We start from the raw sequence: 19,009 nt of genomic DNA, 5'->3' as shown, positions 1-19,009 counted from the left end.
CAGTCTTAGAGTTTGATTAACTTCTCTTCCAGTAGGTGGCGCTGTGCCCACCAGGCCAAGTTTCTCCTGTCAATACGCGGGAACCAATCACTGTGCAGCAGCTCCTCCTCCCAGACTGGGCGAGTCTCCAATCCTGAGTGCCTAGGGCCTCCTCTTGTGTCTAGTCACTTCCCACTTTTCCTCTAGCCAGGCCCCTCTCACGGGTGCCGCTCATCACAATACTGGCTACACGCCAGGTCTGCTGCTCCCGGGAGCCCTGTTTTCATGAACGACTGGGCACACTCTCCCTGTTTGCCATTCCCTCAGACCCTAAGTTTGTAGAGCTTGGGGCTGAGAATCCTCAGCGAATTTTACTTGCCCTCCGGTAGCCACTCCCCCGGTAGCTGGTGCAAGAGACCTCAGCAGTCAGCCCTGGTGGGAGCGGTAGTTCCGAGCCGCGGGTCCCGCGCCACCTCTGATTCCCTCGGGCTGGCTGTCGCACTCACGGGAGAGCTGGGAGGGGCCCTTAAGGTTTCCCCGATGTGTGGAGAGGGAAGGCTAGGGGATTACACACCTGTAGCCGCAGGTTTCAATGAAGTTATCTCCTCCGCCGCAGTCTGATGACGTCAGTTCTCTGCCATAGTGGTGTCTCTTGCAAATGGCGACAGTTCGTTTCCCTTTGCCGGGCGACCAATGCAACGGGTGGGTCCTTACTGTCTCTCCTAAGCCCTGTTTCAAACCTGTGGCCACTACTTATGAAGGCTCGGTAGGCATTTACCTCCGTAGGATGAGAAGGACTGACCAGTTGTTTCAGCCGGATGGATTAATGCTGAGTCACAGCTGTTTGTCTGCCTCATCGTGCAATTTCTGAGCCTGGCTTGCAAAGGCCATCTTAATCCACGATGCCAGCCTATTCAGTTTTTTTTTTTTAAACAACTGAATTAATGTCATAGATTCCCTCCCCCCAAGCTCTATTAATAGTACCATCATCTTCCTCTTTAGTTAAAGCCCTGGCTATTCTTGGATTCCGTGTGTATCATCAATACACAATCAATACAATCAATACAATCAAGAGTATGTTAACCTTAGTACTCCTGCACATTGTTGGTAAGGTAACATTGTAAATTGGTAGAACCTGGATTGAAAATAATTTAATAGTAGGTCCCAGAAGCTATAGAAAGGCTCAAACTCAAAACCTTTATTTGAATAATTATTCAAAGTAGAGAAGTCCATAAGAATGTGATGATTATAAAGATTGTGAAGCAGTTTGAAAAAAGTATATAAGCTATTATAGTACATTTTTTGAGTAATATAAAACATAAAGTATGAATACCATTATAAATATGCATGTAGAAAATAGAAGTGATATGTTGTAATGAAATCAGGCTACACACACACACACACACACACATATATATTTATTTATTTATTTATTAGTTGTAGGTGACACAGTACCTTTATTTTATTTTTATGTGGTGCTGAGGATCCAACCCAGTACCTCACATGTGCCAGGCAAGTGCTCTACCACTAAGCCACAGGCCCAGCTCTTGGCTACTTTTGATTCATTTTGCAAACTTCTGTACTTCGTAATTAATCAATTATATCTTTTTTTTTTTTTTTTTTTTTTTTTTGGTACTGGGGATTGAACTTAGATGCTCAACCACTGAGCCATATTCCCAGCCCTATTATACCTTAATAAATAATTAAATAATAGAAATAGGTAGAAAACTTTTCAAACTGGAAGTAGACCCTGAATGTTGAACAGGATTAGAAACCACTACATCTGGCCTACTCCCTCCATTCATTTAAAGAAACTAGAGCCCAAACAGGTACATTAATGATAAAACAGGAACTAGGACTCTGGCCTTATAATTCCTAAAGAACGCAACTTACACTGCTTCCCTGAAAGTTGCTGGTGTTATTTTAATGATACTTTGTAAGTAATATTCTGACACACCATTATTATTTTTTTAAGGGACTAATAGAAGGTTCTGCTCAGTACCAAGAAAGGCTAGAAATGGCAAAGAACTACTTCCAACTCTCAGTAAACCGTCCTGAAAGGTGAGTTATAGTTAGGACACCAACAACAGAGTTGGCTGGTAGTTCTCTTTAAGTAAGAAAGTTAGTTGATTGTTGTTTTAAAAGTAATGTAGTCATTCATTATAGTAAATAAAGATATGAAAAGGAAAAAAATTTACACCAGAGTTGACTACTATTATTATCTTGATTTATGCCTTCCAGGTTTTTATTCCATTGATTTTTTTATACTTTAAGAAATTTTGTATTTTTGTACATAATTTTTATTCATTATGATCTTACATTTTTCTACAGCATTAATAATCTTTATAAATATAATTTTAAATAGTTGTACAGTATTTGAGCAAATGGATATGCCGTAATTTACTCAATTATTGTACTATGGAGAAGATACAGAATTTAACTTTAATATCCAACATTTTAATTAATGTTGCAGGAGAGATTCCCATTCTCCACACTAGGATAATTTTTCAACGATTTAAACCAAACTCACATCTCCCTTTAGACCTGTTCTTGAATTCCCAATGTTTAGAGTTTTTTTTTTTTAAACAACTGAATTAATGTCATAGATTCCCTCCCCCCCAAGCTCTATTAATAGTACCATCATCTTCCTCTTTAGTTAAAGCCCTGGCTATTCTTGGATTCCGTGTGTATCATCTTATGCATTGTTTCTTACCTCCCTGCCATTTCAGTTACTTACTTTTTGAACTATGTTAGTACCTAAACTTGTTTCCCAACCTCTAATGACTGTTCTCTTCCAATTCAACTATTAGGACCAGGAAAACCTGCTTAAAATATTATACCTCCAATCATGCCACTTTCTTTCTTTTTTTTTTTTTTTTTTTAAGAGAGAGTGAGAGTGAGAGAGAGAGAAAAAAAATTTTTTTTAATATTTGTTTTTTAGTTTTCGGCGGACACAACATCTTTGTTTGTATGTGGTGCTGAAGATCAAACCCGGGCCGCACACATGCCAGGCCAGCGTGCTACCGCTTGAGCCACATCCCCAGCCCCATGCCACTTTCCCTAGTCCTAAAATTATTAGGGATTGTTTCCCCCATCTCAGTACTGGGGATTAAATCTAGGGCTTCACACATGCTGGACAGGTAATCATCAAAAGCTACAGCCCCAGCCCTATATAATTGCAACTACCTGAAATACACATCAATAAATGGATAAATGAATTGCAGTATATTTTCGTCAAATTTATTTAATTTGTTTTAAATTGATATATATAACATGATGTTTTGAAATATATATACATTGCAGAATGGTTAAAATATGTATTACCTCACATAACTTGACAATATGTTATATTCTTCAAAGATACAGAGAGTGGATATTAAGTGTCTTCACCACAAAAGTAAATAACTCTGTAAGGTAATGCATGTTAATTAGTTTTATCTAGCCATTCCACATATTTTAAAATATCATGTTGTATATGATATATGTACAATTTTTATCAGTTAAAAAAATAAATTGGGAAATTGAATTTGCAGAAATATAATAAAATGGAATGATACTAAACATATTGGTAAGCAATTTGTTTACTTACTATGACTTGAAGAGCTTGAAAAGTTGTTATAAAATAAATTTGCCTCATTAAAAAAATATAGCTAAATGGTATTACCAAAGCATGTCATAATTTAATTCTCTACATTGTCAACATTTGTTTTGAATTTGTTGTTATAACAGTGTTACAGAGAACATCTTTGTGCATTAAAAACAAATCCTGGGCTGGGATTGTGGCTCAGCTGTAGAGCGCTCACCTAGCATGGGCAGGACCTAGGTTTGATCCTCAGCACCACATAAAAATAAAGGCATTGTGTTGTGTCCATCTACACCTAAAATAAACAAACAAACAAACAAATAAAAATAAACAAATCCTTTCCATTCTTTAAGAACTAACTCAAATACCTCCTCCCTGAAGACTTTTATTATCTCTTTTTAACTTCTCTGTCTCACTGCAATGAAAGTAGTTACCTTCCCCTATGTCTCTCCTTAGCATTTGCTATTCCTGAATGATATGTATTTGGTCATTGGTTATGATTATCTGTATGTTTCTTTTCTCTCTCCTGATAATGTTTACATAGTATAAAATAGGAACAATTTCCCATCATCCATGTGATTTTGCATAGTATGCAGATATTTGTTAAATTAATGCAGGTTCTTTCTATAATTTAATTTGTTCCATTCTAAACAATTTAGACAGGGTTCCATTAATTTATATAACAAGCCATATCATCATCATATAGTAACTTACTCATCGTATAAACAATCCCTATGCATATTTTCTTAGCAGAACACAAAATAATATCAGAAGAGTTGATTTCTAGACTTTCCTCTGTCAATTAAATGTACTTGCAAAAGTTATAGAACTTCTCTGGGCTCTGGTAGTCTCATATATAAAACAGAATTGTGACCTCTTTTTTTTTTTTTTTTAATTGTTACCTCTTCAAAACAGTAATTAGAGGACCAAAAAAGAAAATGTACTTAAAGTGCTAACATAGCATGTCATACATGGAAGATTAATATATATAAAATATACTTATATATAAATATATAAATTGAAAGGGTTGTTAGATCAACAGCTTCATAGTGGTGCTTCTGAACAACGGAGAAGGCAAAAATGGGTAGGTCCCTGAGCTTTCATTCTTTGCTGTAATCAAAGCCATTTTTCTTGAACTTTTCTATATTTTTTGGTTCCTGGTAAAATTTTATTTGAGAAAAAGGAGTCTGCAATCTAAAACAAAACAAACAAAACAATGTTTAAAACAAAATGGACTACCAATTTTTAAATACTGTTTTATTTTATTTATTTTTTACATGTGGTGCTGAGGATTGAACCCAGTAACTCACACATGCTAGCCAAATGCTGTACCACTGAGCGACAACCCCAGCCCATAATACTGTGTTTTTATCATTGCTCTTCTAGGCTCTCTTATAAAGAAATACTAATGTCTTTTTTTTTTTTTTAAATAGTTCTCTTGCTATGAGTCCAGGTGAAGAAATCTTAACCATGTTACAGACAATACCATTTGATATAGAAGAGCTTAAGAAAGAAGAAACTAATCTTCACCCAGAGGATGGTAAGTGATGGATCAGGATACAGAAAGAAGGTTAGAAAGAATTAAAGCATCCCACTAAGTCTCACAGGATCTTTCCTAAGACTTCTTCTCAGGCAACTTTAGGATGGCAATATCATGCTTGCTTCTTTTTCAGATGACCGGTGGTTAGATCTCTCACCAGATCAGCTGGAGCAGCTACTTCAAGAAGCTGCTGGCAAAAAAGAATCACAGCCCATTTCCAAGAAGGAGGAGCAGGACTATGATTTAACTCAAGTCTCAGAGAGCATGAAAGCTTTCATATCCAAAGTCTCAACCCACAAGGGAGCAGAGCTACCTCAGTAATTTGTGTTAAAGTATAAATATCTAAGTAGTTATAAGTCAGTATTAAAGTCATCTAGTCAATGGGAAATGCCATTTTCTTTTTTTTTTAGTAAATGATTTGTACTTCTTTTCCACCTCTTTTGGTGCCTGGTATTGGTGATAATTTACCCATAGGAAGTCAGAGTTCTAGTAGCCTGATCCCTTATAGTCCTTAAAGAAGCCAGAAAGACTCCTTAACAGATTTAAGAACCATGGCAGAAACCATGCCCTTTACTCTGTATGCCCTTTACTCATGGATTCTTAGCGTCTACCTCTCAACAAATTTAGACTTCTGATCTCATACATGTGAAATTATTTTGTCAAGTAATAAGGAGAAAAGGAAGAATTGCTCTTTAGACAGCAAATGTATCTTTATTAGTGCAGATGTTCTTGAGCCTTCTGGAGAGATTAAAATTGATATTCATTTTTCTTTTTAAGAAGGCAGAGATGAGGGAAGGTATGTTCTTATTTATTTTTCAAGCTTTGGTTTTTTTAAAAAAGGAATAAACTTTATGTAAATGAACTCAGATAAATAATACTTTGACTAATGCTAGAAATACCTTATAGGGGGCATATAGTGAATGGGTCCCTAAATGCATAAGTTAAACATGCACAGATGAGGTGAAATTCTTACTTTTTTCATCAGACTTTCCTATTTTTGTTGTTCTGCAAGGCCAGTAAGCACAAGAACTTTTTTTTTTTTTATTGGTTCACAACATTACAAAGCTCTTGACATATCATATTTCATAGATTAGATTGAAGTGGGTTATGAACCCCCAATTTTACCCCAAATGCAGATTGCAGAATCACGTTGGTTACACATCACAAGAACTTTTTTTTAAATTAAGACATTAAAACTGCCATTTTCTTTTCTGTCCCTCTTTGATAATTTTTTTTCCTAAGAATGGCACCACTTTAGCAAAAGTCTCCAAGACTTGCATTCAGAATAAATTGTCTTTTGCCTTTATCTTGCAGAGAACCTTCTGAGGCACCAATCACTTTTGATGCAGATTCCTTTCTTAATTATTTTGATAAAATTTTAGGTGAGTTACACTGTGGTGTTTACTTATTTTGAAATTGTAAGGAGTATGGCTGTTGCTAGAGAATTGGAGCATTAGATCACTCAGAAGTCAAAACTGTTTTTTCTTCATTGTTTTGAGTTGCTTTCAACAATAAATTACTGCCCTGTTTAGTGATTTTTATAGAGGCTCCTAGTCAGTGCTTATGAAATATTTAAGTGAATGGGTTTATGTGTATAGATAGGTTTTACCTTGGCTTCTGTATTATACTGCTTTTTTTCCTCTTTCAGATAGTCTATATTTACATATCAATAAGAAAATAGCTAACAGCGCAATAGAAAATCAACATAGGATATGAATAGGCAGTTCATTGAAGAAGAAATATATTTAGTAAATGTTTGAATATAATTAATTCTTCCTAGTAAGCAAGTGAATGCATAAAAAAAGTTTGAAATTTTTGCCTATAATATTGGAAAAATTTTTTAAGATTGATAATAACCACCTTATTTATTTTTTTAAAATGGCCATTTCTTTTTTTTAATACGTTTATTTTATTGATTTATTTTTATGTGGCACTGAGAATCGAACCCAGTGTCTCACCCGTGCAAGGCAAGTGTTCCACCACTGAGCTGTAACATCAGTCCCATCAATTTATTTTTTAAGGGTTGGAAAAATGAACATTGTCAAACTCAAGGGATAGAAGTGTAAGTTGTGTTTTCACAAGGAAGTTTGGCACTGTAGAGTGTTCATAATTTTTGACTTTGCAATTTAGCTTCTATGAATTTACTCTATGAAAAAGATAAATGTGCTAAGATGGTCACTGCATCATTATAGTAGCAAAATATTGAAATATCCAAAATGTCCACCAATAGATGTCTACCAAGAGGGAATGATTAATTAAATCACGGTACGTCTGTATTATAAAATCTCTACAACCATAATAAAAATGAAGTCATTTTGTATGTTCTGACAGAGGAAGACCTCTAAGACATTTAAATAAGTGGAAAAGCAAACCTCATTTCAATATGAACACTGTGACATAAAGTATGTTTGTATACATCTATAACAGTTTAGTCAGTATCCAAACCTTAATTTATGCAGAACTGTTAAAAGATGAAATCTGATTAAACTGTTAAAAGATGTGTCTGAGACAGAAGAAACACAAATTCAAAGCCAGCCTTACCAATTTAGTGAAGCCCTAAGAAACTTAGCGAGAGACTCTGTCTGAAAATAAAAAAATTAAAAAAGGGCTGGGGATGTGGCTCAGTGGTTAAGTGCCCTTGGGTTCAATCCATAGTTAAAAGAAAGAAAGAAAGAAAAAAAAAGTCTCTGAGAAGAGAGGGAACTGTGAGAGTGTTGCACACCTGTAACTCCAGCTATTCAGAAATATGAGATAGAAGGATGGCAAATTCTAGGCCAGCCTGGGCAACTTAGCAAGATCCTGTCTCAAAATAAAAAGATCTGGGGATGTAGCTCAGTGGTAGAGCACTTGCCTAGCACTCACATGGCCCTGGCTTCCATTTTCAGTATCACATCACATACGCATGCACACGTGCGCGCGCACACACACACACACACACACACAAACACACAGCTTCCATTTTCAGTATCACATCGCATTCGCGCGCGCACACACACACAAAAAGAATGAATTATGAGACAGTACTATGGCTTGAATATTTATATCAAGATATATATAGTTTTTTTTATTTTTGTTATTATTTTTTATTTTGCCATTCTGGGGAATGAAACCATACTAGGTAAATGCTCTACCACTAAGCTACACTCCCAGCCTAGGTTTTTAATTAAGAAAAAAATTTTAATTAATTTAATAAATTTTAATTAATTCACTTTTTAAAAATTTAAGGGGCTGGGGATATAGCTTAGTTTTGCCTCTCATGCACAAGGTACTGTGTTCAAACCCCAGCACCACAAAATAATAATAATAATAATATTTTAAAAGCTTAATTGGCTCAGCCTGGGTTTTCCTGCAAATGTCTAATAACCTTCCCATTTCTGGAAGGGATTTTTGTGAAGTAGTTTGCCTGTCTATATTGATCCTGTTCTGTGTATAACATAATTCTTTTGAGAAGTGTAATCACTCAAAAAAATTTACCAACTGGCTCATTTTATGTTGGGGTCTAAATAGGGCCAAGACCTCATGAATCAGATTCTGATGATCTAGATGAGGAAGACTTTGAATGTTTAGACAGTGATGATGACGTAGACCTAGAAACACAAGAAGCTGGTGAAGAGGTATCTCTGAAAGGAACTCTTGATAATCTCAAGTCATACATGGCCCAGATGGACCAGGAACTGGCACATACCAACATTGGCAAAAGTTTTACTACCCGGAAACAGCTGGTAAGTGTGTTTTTAACCTCTTTCCATTCTTAAAGTATGTTTTGTAGGATTGCTAAAGTCATATTCTATCTTAGTTTTTCTTTTCTTATGATGGTGATATTTGAAATAAAGAAGAATACTAATTTGTGGTGACAGGTGCATCAAACCCAGGACCTTGTATATGCTAAGCACACACACACTACCACTGAGCTATACCCCAGCCCCAAGAATGTGAATTTTTTCCTAGATTATATAAACTAGGCATGGTGTATACACATAGCTGGTGCTTGTGTTCCCAGCTGCTTGGGAGACTGAAGCAAGAGAATTCCTTGAACCTAGGAGTTTGGGGCTAGTATAGACAAAATAGTGAGATCCTGTCTTTAAAAAGCTTGGGGTGTAGCTCAGTGGTAGAGCATGTACTTAGCATACACAAGACCACTTGTTCAGTCTTCAGTACCAAAAAGTAAAGGCTATAAATTTTATTTTCTGAACATGTATTACTTATTGTATGCTATCTATAAAATAGTCACATAATGTGCTCAGATGAATATGTGGTTATGCACTACTATTGCCATAATAAATGGATTTTATAAAAGCAAGAGACAATCTTAATTATACAAACAATTCCAAATCTTGTTTTCTGTGTTTCCCCAGTTTAAAGCCAAATTTAGAATCATTTTCCATCACATTTTCATCCTAGTTTTTATGCCAGCACTGTCTAGTCTTAAGAGACTTTATGGAAAGAGAGTGGACCCTGGAGTTTCATGGATCAGAGGTTGCTATCCAGCTCAACGATCCACTGTGAATGAATCCATTAATCAGTAATCCTCATGTCACAGAATTAGCTTGAACCAAAAGAGACAACAATGAAACCCATAATAGGTGTCTAACTAAAGTTAATTTCCTTTGCTTTGATCATCTAAACCATATTTAAAGCTCTAATTGCTTTCAGTATTGCCAAACTCTAATAGAAACCATATATTAGATTTATCTAAAGCAGTACTTAAATTTTGTTGTGAATATAAACCACCTAAGAATCTTGTTACAGTTTTGATTTTGATTAAGCAGATCTGGGATGAGGCCTAAAATTTTCTATTTATAGCAAGCCATAAATTATATGGGTGCTGCTATGTAGACAACACTTTGAGTCACAAAGTACAATCTTTCAAATCTTTTTCCCAGCCTGTGAAATCAGAGACCAAGTAGCAATTCAGTGTCTTTGTGGCTGGACTCCACAAGCCTTAGGTTTTTACTTTAAGCATTGTTATTGGAGGAAAAAAAAAGAAATCTAGCTTCTTATATTTAAGAGAAAATTTAGATTCTTGTCTTTTTTTTTAATTAGTGTATTATAGTTATACATAGTATTGTGGCTCTTTTTGACATAATAAGTATGGAATATAATTTGCTCCATTTCAATCCCAAGTACTTTCTCTTCCTCTCCTTCTTCCTTTCCCCTGTTCCCTGCCTCTATTCTGCTGATCTCCTTTCTACTTATTTATAGTTTTTTTTAAATTAGTGCTTTATAGATGTACATAAAGGTGAAATTCACTGTGGTATATTCATATATTACGTAGCATAGTTTGGTAAATTGCATTCCACCATTCCTCCCTTTTCCTGTCCTTCCTCTCTCCCCTCCATCCCCTTCCCCTACTCCACTGATATCCCTTCTATTATCATGGGAGTTCTTTGTCTTTTTTTAATGTTAATTTTATGTTTCTCTCTCTCTCTCTCTCTCTCTCTCTCTCTCTCTTCAATAGTACTGGTGATTGAACCCCGGGGTACTTTACCACTTACCACTGAGCTAAATCCTCAGACTTTTAATTTTTTTTTTTTAGAAGAACAAATATTTACTTTGTGAGATTATTGCTGCCTGCAGTCTTTTACCCTCACCCAGTCATAAAACTTTATAAAACAATCTCTAACAGGAAACAGCACTCGCTCATTGCTTCCTGTATTAAATATGATCTTTTTCTTAGCCAAATGATGCTGGTGTTGTAGTATGTAACTAGAACCAAAAGAGTTTAAAAAAATACTAAATACCTGCTCTACAGTTTAATGTACAAATGAATGAAAGCAGCATAAGGTCTAGGTCTAGCGTCCAAAGTTACAATAGGCACTAATAATAAAAACAGAATGACAATGACAGATTCCCCTTTTTTGCAACTATTCTTGCAACCACAGCAAAGGTTTAAAAGATTTAAAGCATTCCAATGCACCATCTTTCATAATATAATGAACAAAAGGTTGAAATCTGTTCTTTAAAATTGTTTTACCTTACTTTTTTTTATTAGCTACACATGACATTACAATGATCTTGGCAATTCATACATTTGAATCAATTTGGGTATAATTTCTCATTTTTCTGATTGTACAGATTACAGAATCACATATAGCAATCATAATGTCTATTTTATTCTGCTGCCCTTCCTATCCCCCCTTCCCCTCCCCTCCCCTCCCCTCCCATCCCTTCTCTCTATCCAATCTAATGTGACACACTTTTTTTTTCTTTTTCTCCTCTGTATAACAATGAGGGTCTCCTTCCATCTTCTGTGCAACTCCCCTTCTCCCTCCTTTTCGCTCCCACCTCTCTTCCCTATTTAGTGGTAATCTTCTTCTCATGCTCTTCCTCCCTATCCCATTTTGAGACACCCCCCTTATATCAGAGAAGACATTTGGCATTTGTTTTTTATGGATTGGCTAACTTCACTTAGCATAATCTGCTCTAATGCCATCCATTTCCCTGCAAATTCCATGATCTTGCTATTTTTTAGTGCTGAGTAATATTCCATTGTGTATAAATGCCACATTTTTTTAATCCATTCATCTATTGAAGGGCATCTAGGTTGGTTCCACAGTGTAGCTATTGTGAATTGTGCTGCTATAAACATTGATGTGGCTGTGTCCCTGTAGTATGCTCTTTTTAGGTCTTTTAATGTTCTTTTTAGGTCTTTTTTAAAAATTGTATTGTTACGGGCAGTCTTGCTAAGAAGAAGGTCTTGCTAAGTTGCCCAGGCTGGCCTTGAACTTGTGATCCTCCTGCCTTTGCCTTCCCAGTTGTTGGAATTACAGACATGTGTCATGGCAGGCTATTTCAAAATAGAGATAGAAATCATCCAATTTACAGAAATTTTTGCTAGAAGCAGGTGTGGTGGTGCACTCTTGTTATCCCAGTGACTCTGAAGGTGAAGGCTGAGGCATAAAGATAGTAAGTTCAAAGCCAACCTCAGCAATTTAGCAAGGCCCTAAGCAACTTAGCAAGATCCTGTCTCAAAATTAAAGTAAATAAATATATAATGCAGCTCAGTGGTTATGCACTTGGGGTTCAATTCCTAGTACTAACGACAAAAAGAAAAGAAATTTTTCCTAGAAACCTGTCATAATCTTTAAAATCAAGTTTTAATATGTGTTAAATCATGTAGACTATTAGACTTCATTTTTATTTATATCACAGGAGATATGAAATTACATTTTAAATTTGAAATTCAAATATACATTGTTACTTTGTGTAGCTTTTTATTGTAATAAACATTCAGCCTAAGGGGATATTATTCTGTGATTTTCTTTTCCTTCCAGAATAAGGAACCTCCATCCCAGACTGCCAGTAACAATTCAGATGAGGAAGATTCTGGTGCAGGAGATTCTGTCATGGAACCAGTGGATATAGACCTGAACCTGGTTTCAAATATTTTGGAATCCTACAGCTCCCAAGCTGGACTGGCAGGACCTGCCTCCAACCTTTTACAGAGCATGGGAGTACAGCTGCCTGACAACAGTGATCACCGAGCCACAAGCAAGCCAGGCCAAGATTAACCTGCATATTTAGTTTTTCTTTTCTCTCTTTAAATAAATAATGAGTCTTGAGTGTGTTCATTTCTAGTTTTAATTATTCATTCAATAAAAATGGTTCTTCGTTACAAATTTCACGGGCTGTCTTCTCCTGAACCCCAAATATTGCCTTTTCTGGATTGATAATTTCTATTATATCTAGAAATATCTTTTTAAATTTATTTAAATGTTTTTCTATTACATTCTTTCCTGTCATTCTGGACCTCTAATTAGGAATATGTTCTTGTTATTTTTAGTTGATTCAGAAATTATAATATTCTTCAAATTTGCATTATTGTTAATAAATTTGAGTTATTGACACCTTCTATAGACTCCTTGTTGTGGCTCATATTTTATTGAAAAAAATAACTGTACATGTGATAAGATTCCTGATATGCTTAGGCAAATTCTACTATATGAAGGTTATTCGTTACATTTTTGTGCATTAAAATACTTAAATATTTCATTCCAAATATTTTCATTATTACTATCTTTATTTCATTGGGGTTATCATTTTGTTATTATGTTTGATAAGGCAAGACTCATCACATAATTTCTGTTTTGGTTATCTTGAACATTTTACCAAATCCAACAGAGGTATTGCCAAAAATATATATTTTTTTCTTTTTCAATGCAGAATATAAATTTATCTCCCAAAGTAGAAACTCATTAAAAAAACTCTTCATAGAAGTTGAGAATTTAGCCAGGTGCTATAGCACACACCTGTAACACCAGTGGCTTTAGAGTCTGAGACAGAAGGATTAAAAGTTCAAAGCCAGCCTCAGCAACATAGTGAGGCCCTAAACAACTTTGAGAGACCCTATCTCAAAATTATAATATTTCAAAATTCAATCATGTACAGTGTTTTTAAGCTCTCCTTATTTACTTAATTGTTCACTTCTTCTCTTAGTGTAGTGATAATTTATTTTATTCATTTTTTAGACCTTTATTTTACTTATTTATTTTTAGGTGGTGCTGAGGATCGAGCCCAGTGCTTCACAGGTGCTAGGCAAGCACTCTACCACTGAGCCACAACCCCAGCCCTGTAGTGTTTATTTAAATGGCTCTCCTTTTAGAGAATGTGTCTTCCATAATTTCAGTTTACTGAAGACTTCAAATAAGTTTGATGTTTCCTTCATTGATACCTTAAAGATTCATAACTGTTTTTGAACAAGTTACTTGAATCAAATATATGAAATATGATATGTCAAGAGCTTTGTAATGTTTTGAACAACCAATAATAAAAAAGAAGACTCATTTACAAAAACATTCCATTTTAAGACAAGATTGATTTCCAAAGTGGTTCCTCAAAGGGTCAGGCGTTGCTAAATCTGACAGAAAATAAAAAGAAAAAATGATTGTTGCCAGTCTTGAATAATTTTTAACTCAACATCAGGTTAATCACCAACTATTAGTAGCTTAGTACTTCAATTGTGACATTAGCTCATCTTCCTCCTCCTTCATTTGTTCCTCAGATGTAATCTTTTGAATCTGTTCATATTTTAAAATGAAGGGCTAGGCGCAGTGGCACAGGCCTGTAATCCCAGAGGCTCAGGAGGCTGAGGCAGGAGGATTGAGAGTTCAAAGCCAGCCTCAGCAAAAGCAAGGAACTAAGCAACTCAATGAGACACTGTCTCTAAATAAAATACAAAATTGGGCTGGAGATGTGACTCAGTAGTTGAGTGCTTTGGAGTTCATTCCCCAGTACCCAAATAATAAAACAAAGAATAAAAATGAAGGGCTTTTCTACTTAACATAGGTCAGACTGGTTTTCTACTGGTGTCTAATTTAAATTTTTTCTGGATTTCTTATTTTTTTATTTTTTTTTCATTTGCATTTTTTTATTTCATCAAGAGAAGAAACAAGCTGTCTGGCTTTCTTCACACCACCAATAATTTCGCATTTTAAAGTTTGGGATGTTTTCCATAATGAGCTGAATCAAAAATCTATTTGAAAAATATATATTTATATAAAAAAAGATTCAGGTTGTTTGCACATAAAACATCAATTGATAAGTTTGTCTTTGATTCCATGTTGCTGGAAAAAGTTTGACCAAGCTTGCATGCTAATTTGTCCTTAGTTGCAAGTATTATAGGCAATTGCATACTTTGCCTAATGAAAGGAAAACCCTTCTCCGACACAATCAGAATTTGACAGTGATTCAGAAGCAACATCCTATTCTTAATACTGTCAGTTTCCAGCCATCAACGTGAAAATCCTTGATAAGGTTGAGATGTTGCTAGGAACCAATTAATTGATGTGCCTAAGAGTTCTGAAATACTATTTTGCTCAAGTTTTTTTGTTTTGTTTTGTTTTTTGCACCATTGATTGATTTTTAAAAATCCATGTTTGTTTTTCCTTTGTCCAAAGCATTCCAGGAAATGACACTGACTCTTTGAGACTGTCATTTTTAATTCTTCTTGTTTCATCTTGCAGGATGCTCACACATCCCTTTTCTCCTGCTTTTTTTTGTTTTTGCCTCAAATTAATTAAAGCATTGCTTTGTCATAGATTCATTCGCAGGTGCTCTGGCCGTTTGGAGATCATGGGAAAAGCTTGTTTTTTTGTATGGCCCGGAGTTCGGCTATCGTATTGGAAGTGGTGCTGATGCTTCCCCACTCATTGTCACATCCATCTGCTCTATTCCACTTGTTTCCATTGGGTATTCCACAGGCGTCTGAGGATTTGCTGTGCTGGCTGAAGCACCTCTTGCCCAGAAATCCCCAGGAGAAAATTTGACGGGGCTGACAGGTGTTCGTGGGCTGCCAATAAATCTTCGTGGAGATCAAATTTTTGGTTCAAAGGAAAACTTTTCTTTCACGCTTTCAAGTACAGATGGAGCCACATATGTAAAACCCAGAAAGACCTGGTTGGCACTTTCACTGAGAGTTGAGTCATCTGGGCTGTCAACAGGTGTCTGACGCGTAAACTTTGAATCAAACTGACTCACATCCTCTTCGGATTGCAACAGAGGTTTAAAGGGAGGCTCCACCTTCCTAGCCAGAAGTTCTTCCCAATTAATATGTCGGAAGAATGGATGAGCTTGAACTTCTCCAGCGTCCCCAGGACCAGCTCCAAGTCGAGAAGCAGCATTTCTTTTCAGCAGCTTTTAAAGCAAATCTCTGGCTTCTTGTGTGAGGTAGGGAGGCAAATTGAGGATTTTGTCAATTGTTTTCTTTCTATTCTTCCCAGTGAATGGAGGTGCTCCAGTCAGCATGTCATACATTAATGCTCCCAAACTCCACCAATCCACAGCACGATTGTGGCCACTTCTCATCAAGATTTCAGGGGCCATGTATTCTATTGTTCCACAAAATGTGTGTGTGACTGTTCCATCATGAATAGATTCTTTGCATAGTCCAAAGTCTGTTAATTTCACATGACCTTGGTGATTAAGCATGATGTTCTCCGGCTTCAGGTCTCTGTAGATGATTCCCTTTTGATGTAAATGCCCCAAAGCCATGGAGATTTCTGCCAAGTAAAAGCAAGCTGTGTCTTCCATAAATATTCCCTCTCTTTCTAACTGCATAAATAGTTCTCCTCCACTGAGATACTCAAGGATGAGGTAGAGTTTTCTACCGGTCTGAAAGGCATAAATTAAATCCACAATGAAGGGATGCTTTACTTCCTCCAGAATATTCCGTGCTGCTTTTGTATGAGCTGTATCTTTAGCATTTCTTACTATCATTGCCTTTTTAAGCACCTTCATGGCAAATATTTTCCCAGTATTTGCTCCTGTTACTTTTCGTACTTGAGAAACCTTTCCATAGCCCCCTTTACCAAGTACCCGAAGTAGCTCAAAACATTCTGGTCTGATTTTTTCTGGCCCTCTGTTCACACTAGTTTCTGAGATTTCAAATTTCTCACAATGTTCCATGCCAAGTTCATATGGTCCAACTCCCCCATGGTCCATGCTTTCATTTAACTGACCCCCCTCCTCCAGCTCATCCTCAGAGCCTGCGTCCTCTGGCTGGTCCAGGTCTATGTCAAACACTCCTGTCATGTCCTCAGCTTCCCTGTCTCGGAAGTCAGGCGCTGGGTAAAAGCCGTCCCGCCTCCGTCGTCGCCTCGTGGGCCCAGACCCGCCGCAGCCACAGCCGCCGCTGCCGCCATCACCGGCTGCTTAGGCTTAGTGCCTGGATTTCTTATTTTAAATGAAGTATTTATAATAATTGTGGAATTAAAATAAAGCTGGATTGGTTTGCTGTATCTCAGATCCTGCCAAGGTCTAATCTAATGGTGTAGATGACACCAGTGCACTGAGTAGAATTCTACTTTACTAATAGTTGATTCTGAAAATCATCCACTGAAAAACCACCTTTCCTCCTGCTCATTTACAAATGCTCTGTAACTAACACATCCTTTTAGTGTCAGTGCAGAGTGCTCACTGAATAAAATGAAATGTACCCAGATGTATATGATTTCACTGGGTCCTTTATTAATAAAGACTCTAGCCCTTTAGTAAGTTGTAACATTTTAATGGCTGGTTGCAAACTATGTATTTCTTTTTTTAATATTTATTTTTTAGGTGTAGATGGACACAACACAATGCCTTTATTTTTATGTGGTGGTGCTGAGGATCGAACCTGGGTCCTGCCGGTGCTAGGCGAGTGCTCTACCACTGAGCCACAATCCCAGCCCCACAATGTATTTCTTAATTACGAAATAATCACTATAGATGTTCTTGGTGCATAGCTGCCTTGCTCAGTGAGATTCAGGAGCTCACCCTGCCAACTTATAATGCCACATTTCAAATGGGCTCCTGTGTTGCTTGTGTCTAGGTAATGGGATGGGACTGAAAACTTGTTAAAGGTCTTGACCTGGAAGTGACACATATCACTTCTACTTATTTTCTGTAGCTTTTTTGGTCACATGACAACACAAGGAAACAAAGCACTAGAAAATGCAATCTTTGAGGCTGGGATTGTGGCTCAGCGGTAGAGCGCTCACCTAGCACTGGTGGGACCGGGGTTCAATCCTCAGCACCACATAAAAAAAATAAAGGCATTGTGTTGTGTCCATCTACACCTAAAAAATAAATATTTAAAAAAAAAGAAAAGAAAATGCAATCTTTGGTGAGGGATCCAAGTTTCAGTAGCAATTCTGTATTATGGAAATGGTAGCACAATTTTTGGTTGCCAGCAAGCACTCATTCTTTTTCTTTTTTTAATATTTTTAGTTGTAGATGGAGACAGTACAGTTGTTTTATTTATTTTTATATGGTACTGAGGATAGAACCCAGTGTCTCACGTGTTCTAGGCAAGTGCTCTACCACTAAGCCACAACCCCAGCCCCTCATCATTGATCATTGACCTCTGATATTACACTAAAATAAATCCAGATAGGCCAATTATTAGTGCATAGTGAATTAAACAGATAATTATAATCACAAAAAGGAAAAAGTTCACCTCTTGTGACACAAAATTCAGAACTCATGGAAGAAAGGCATTAGTTAGGGGCTGGGGATGTGGCTCAAGCGGTAGCGCGCTCGCCTGGTGTGCGTGCGGCCCGGGTTCGATCCTCAGCACCACATACCAACAAAGATGTTGTGTCCGCCGAGAACTAAAAAGAAATAAATATTAAAAAAAAGAAATTCTCTCTCTCCTCTCTCTCTCTCCTCTCTCACTCTCTCTTTAAAAAAAAAAAAAAAAAAAAAAAAGAAAGGCATTAGTTAATTCAACCACAAAAATAAACCATGGCAACCAACAAAACTGGAAAGGTGATGATATATAACTATAATCATAGGAAAAGTGATCATTTCATTAATATCTGAATAATTTCTATAAATCAAGAAGAAGGAAAAGATATAAGTGTTCACCCAAAAAGGAAGTACAGTGATATTAAACAATAGAAAGAACCTATTCTGTAAATCCATTCTTGAAATTACCTCACAGATACGGTTGCTGTATATGAGTGAACAGCATTCATTCACTGAGCACGGTTTATAAGAGCAAAAGAGTCTAATCAATAGTCCATCAATAGGATTCTGTTCTAATTTGTATTTAATCCATATAACATTGGAAAAGTAGAGCAGCTCAAGAGAATAAGATAAAACTACATGTTAAGGTTCTCTGACTTGGGTGGTTGTGATGAACTGCTTGAACTAGGGTCCTTTGGGGGAACTGTAATGTCTGCAGTGTGTATTCATCAAAATACAACTGTGTTCCACATTTGGAACTTTTCTTCATTGATCGCTAAACTCTAAAGGAAAGGTAATTTAAAGAAACAGTCCAACAACTAGTTAAAGTCACCATAGCCAATTACATCTTATTTCCTCTACCCTCAAAAAAATTCAAGGAAACAGGGGCTGGAGTTGTGGATCAGTGGTAGATCGCTTGCCTACCATGCGTGAGGCACTGGGTTTGGTCCCTGGCACCACAT

The 19,009-nt window shown here is 36.4% G+C and overlaps 1 protein-coding gene and 1 pseudogene across 2 annotated transcripts in view; one reads left to right on the top strand and one right to left on the bottom strand.

The window, feature by feature from the left end:
• ECD (ecdysoneless cell cycle regulator) overlaps window positions 1–13,015 on the top strand; it is a 32,787-nt gene extending 19,772 nt beyond the window's left edge. The window contains exons 9-14 of the mRNA XM_081267843.1: window positions 1,955–2,040; window positions 4,996–5,102; window positions 5,236–5,419; window positions 6,417–6,484; window positions 8,610–8,824; window positions 12,377–13,015. Of these exons, the coding sequence (XP_081123969.1) occupies window positions 1,955–2,040; window positions 4,996–5,102; window positions 5,236–5,419; window positions 6,417–6,484; window positions 8,610–8,824; window positions 12,377–12,613 (897 nt within the window). The 3' untranslated portion in view covers window positions 12,614–13,015. The remainder of the gene's footprint in view (window positions 1–1,954; window positions 2,041–4,995; window positions 5,103–5,235; window positions 5,420–6,416; window positions 6,485–8,609; window positions 8,825–12,376) is intronic.
• A 1,982-nt stretch (window positions 13,016–14,997) lies between these two features.
• LOC308634529 (ribosomal protein S6 kinase beta-1-like) lies at window positions 14,998–16,759 on the bottom strand (annotated as a pseudogene). Its single transcript has one exon. The product of its transcript is annotated as a ribosomal protein S6 kinase beta-1-like (transcript).
• Between the last annotated feature and the right edge of the window lie 2,250 nt (window positions 16,760–19,009).

The sequence above is a fragment of the Spermophilus citellus genome, assembly GCF_964194105.1.
Source record: "Spermophilus citellus genome assembly, chromosome: 15".
Taxonomy (NCBI): Eukaryota; Metazoa; Chordata; class Mammalia; order Rodentia; family Sciuridae; genus Spermophilus; species Spermophilus citellus.
This window is presented reverse-complemented; position numbering and strand designations above follow the sequence as displayed.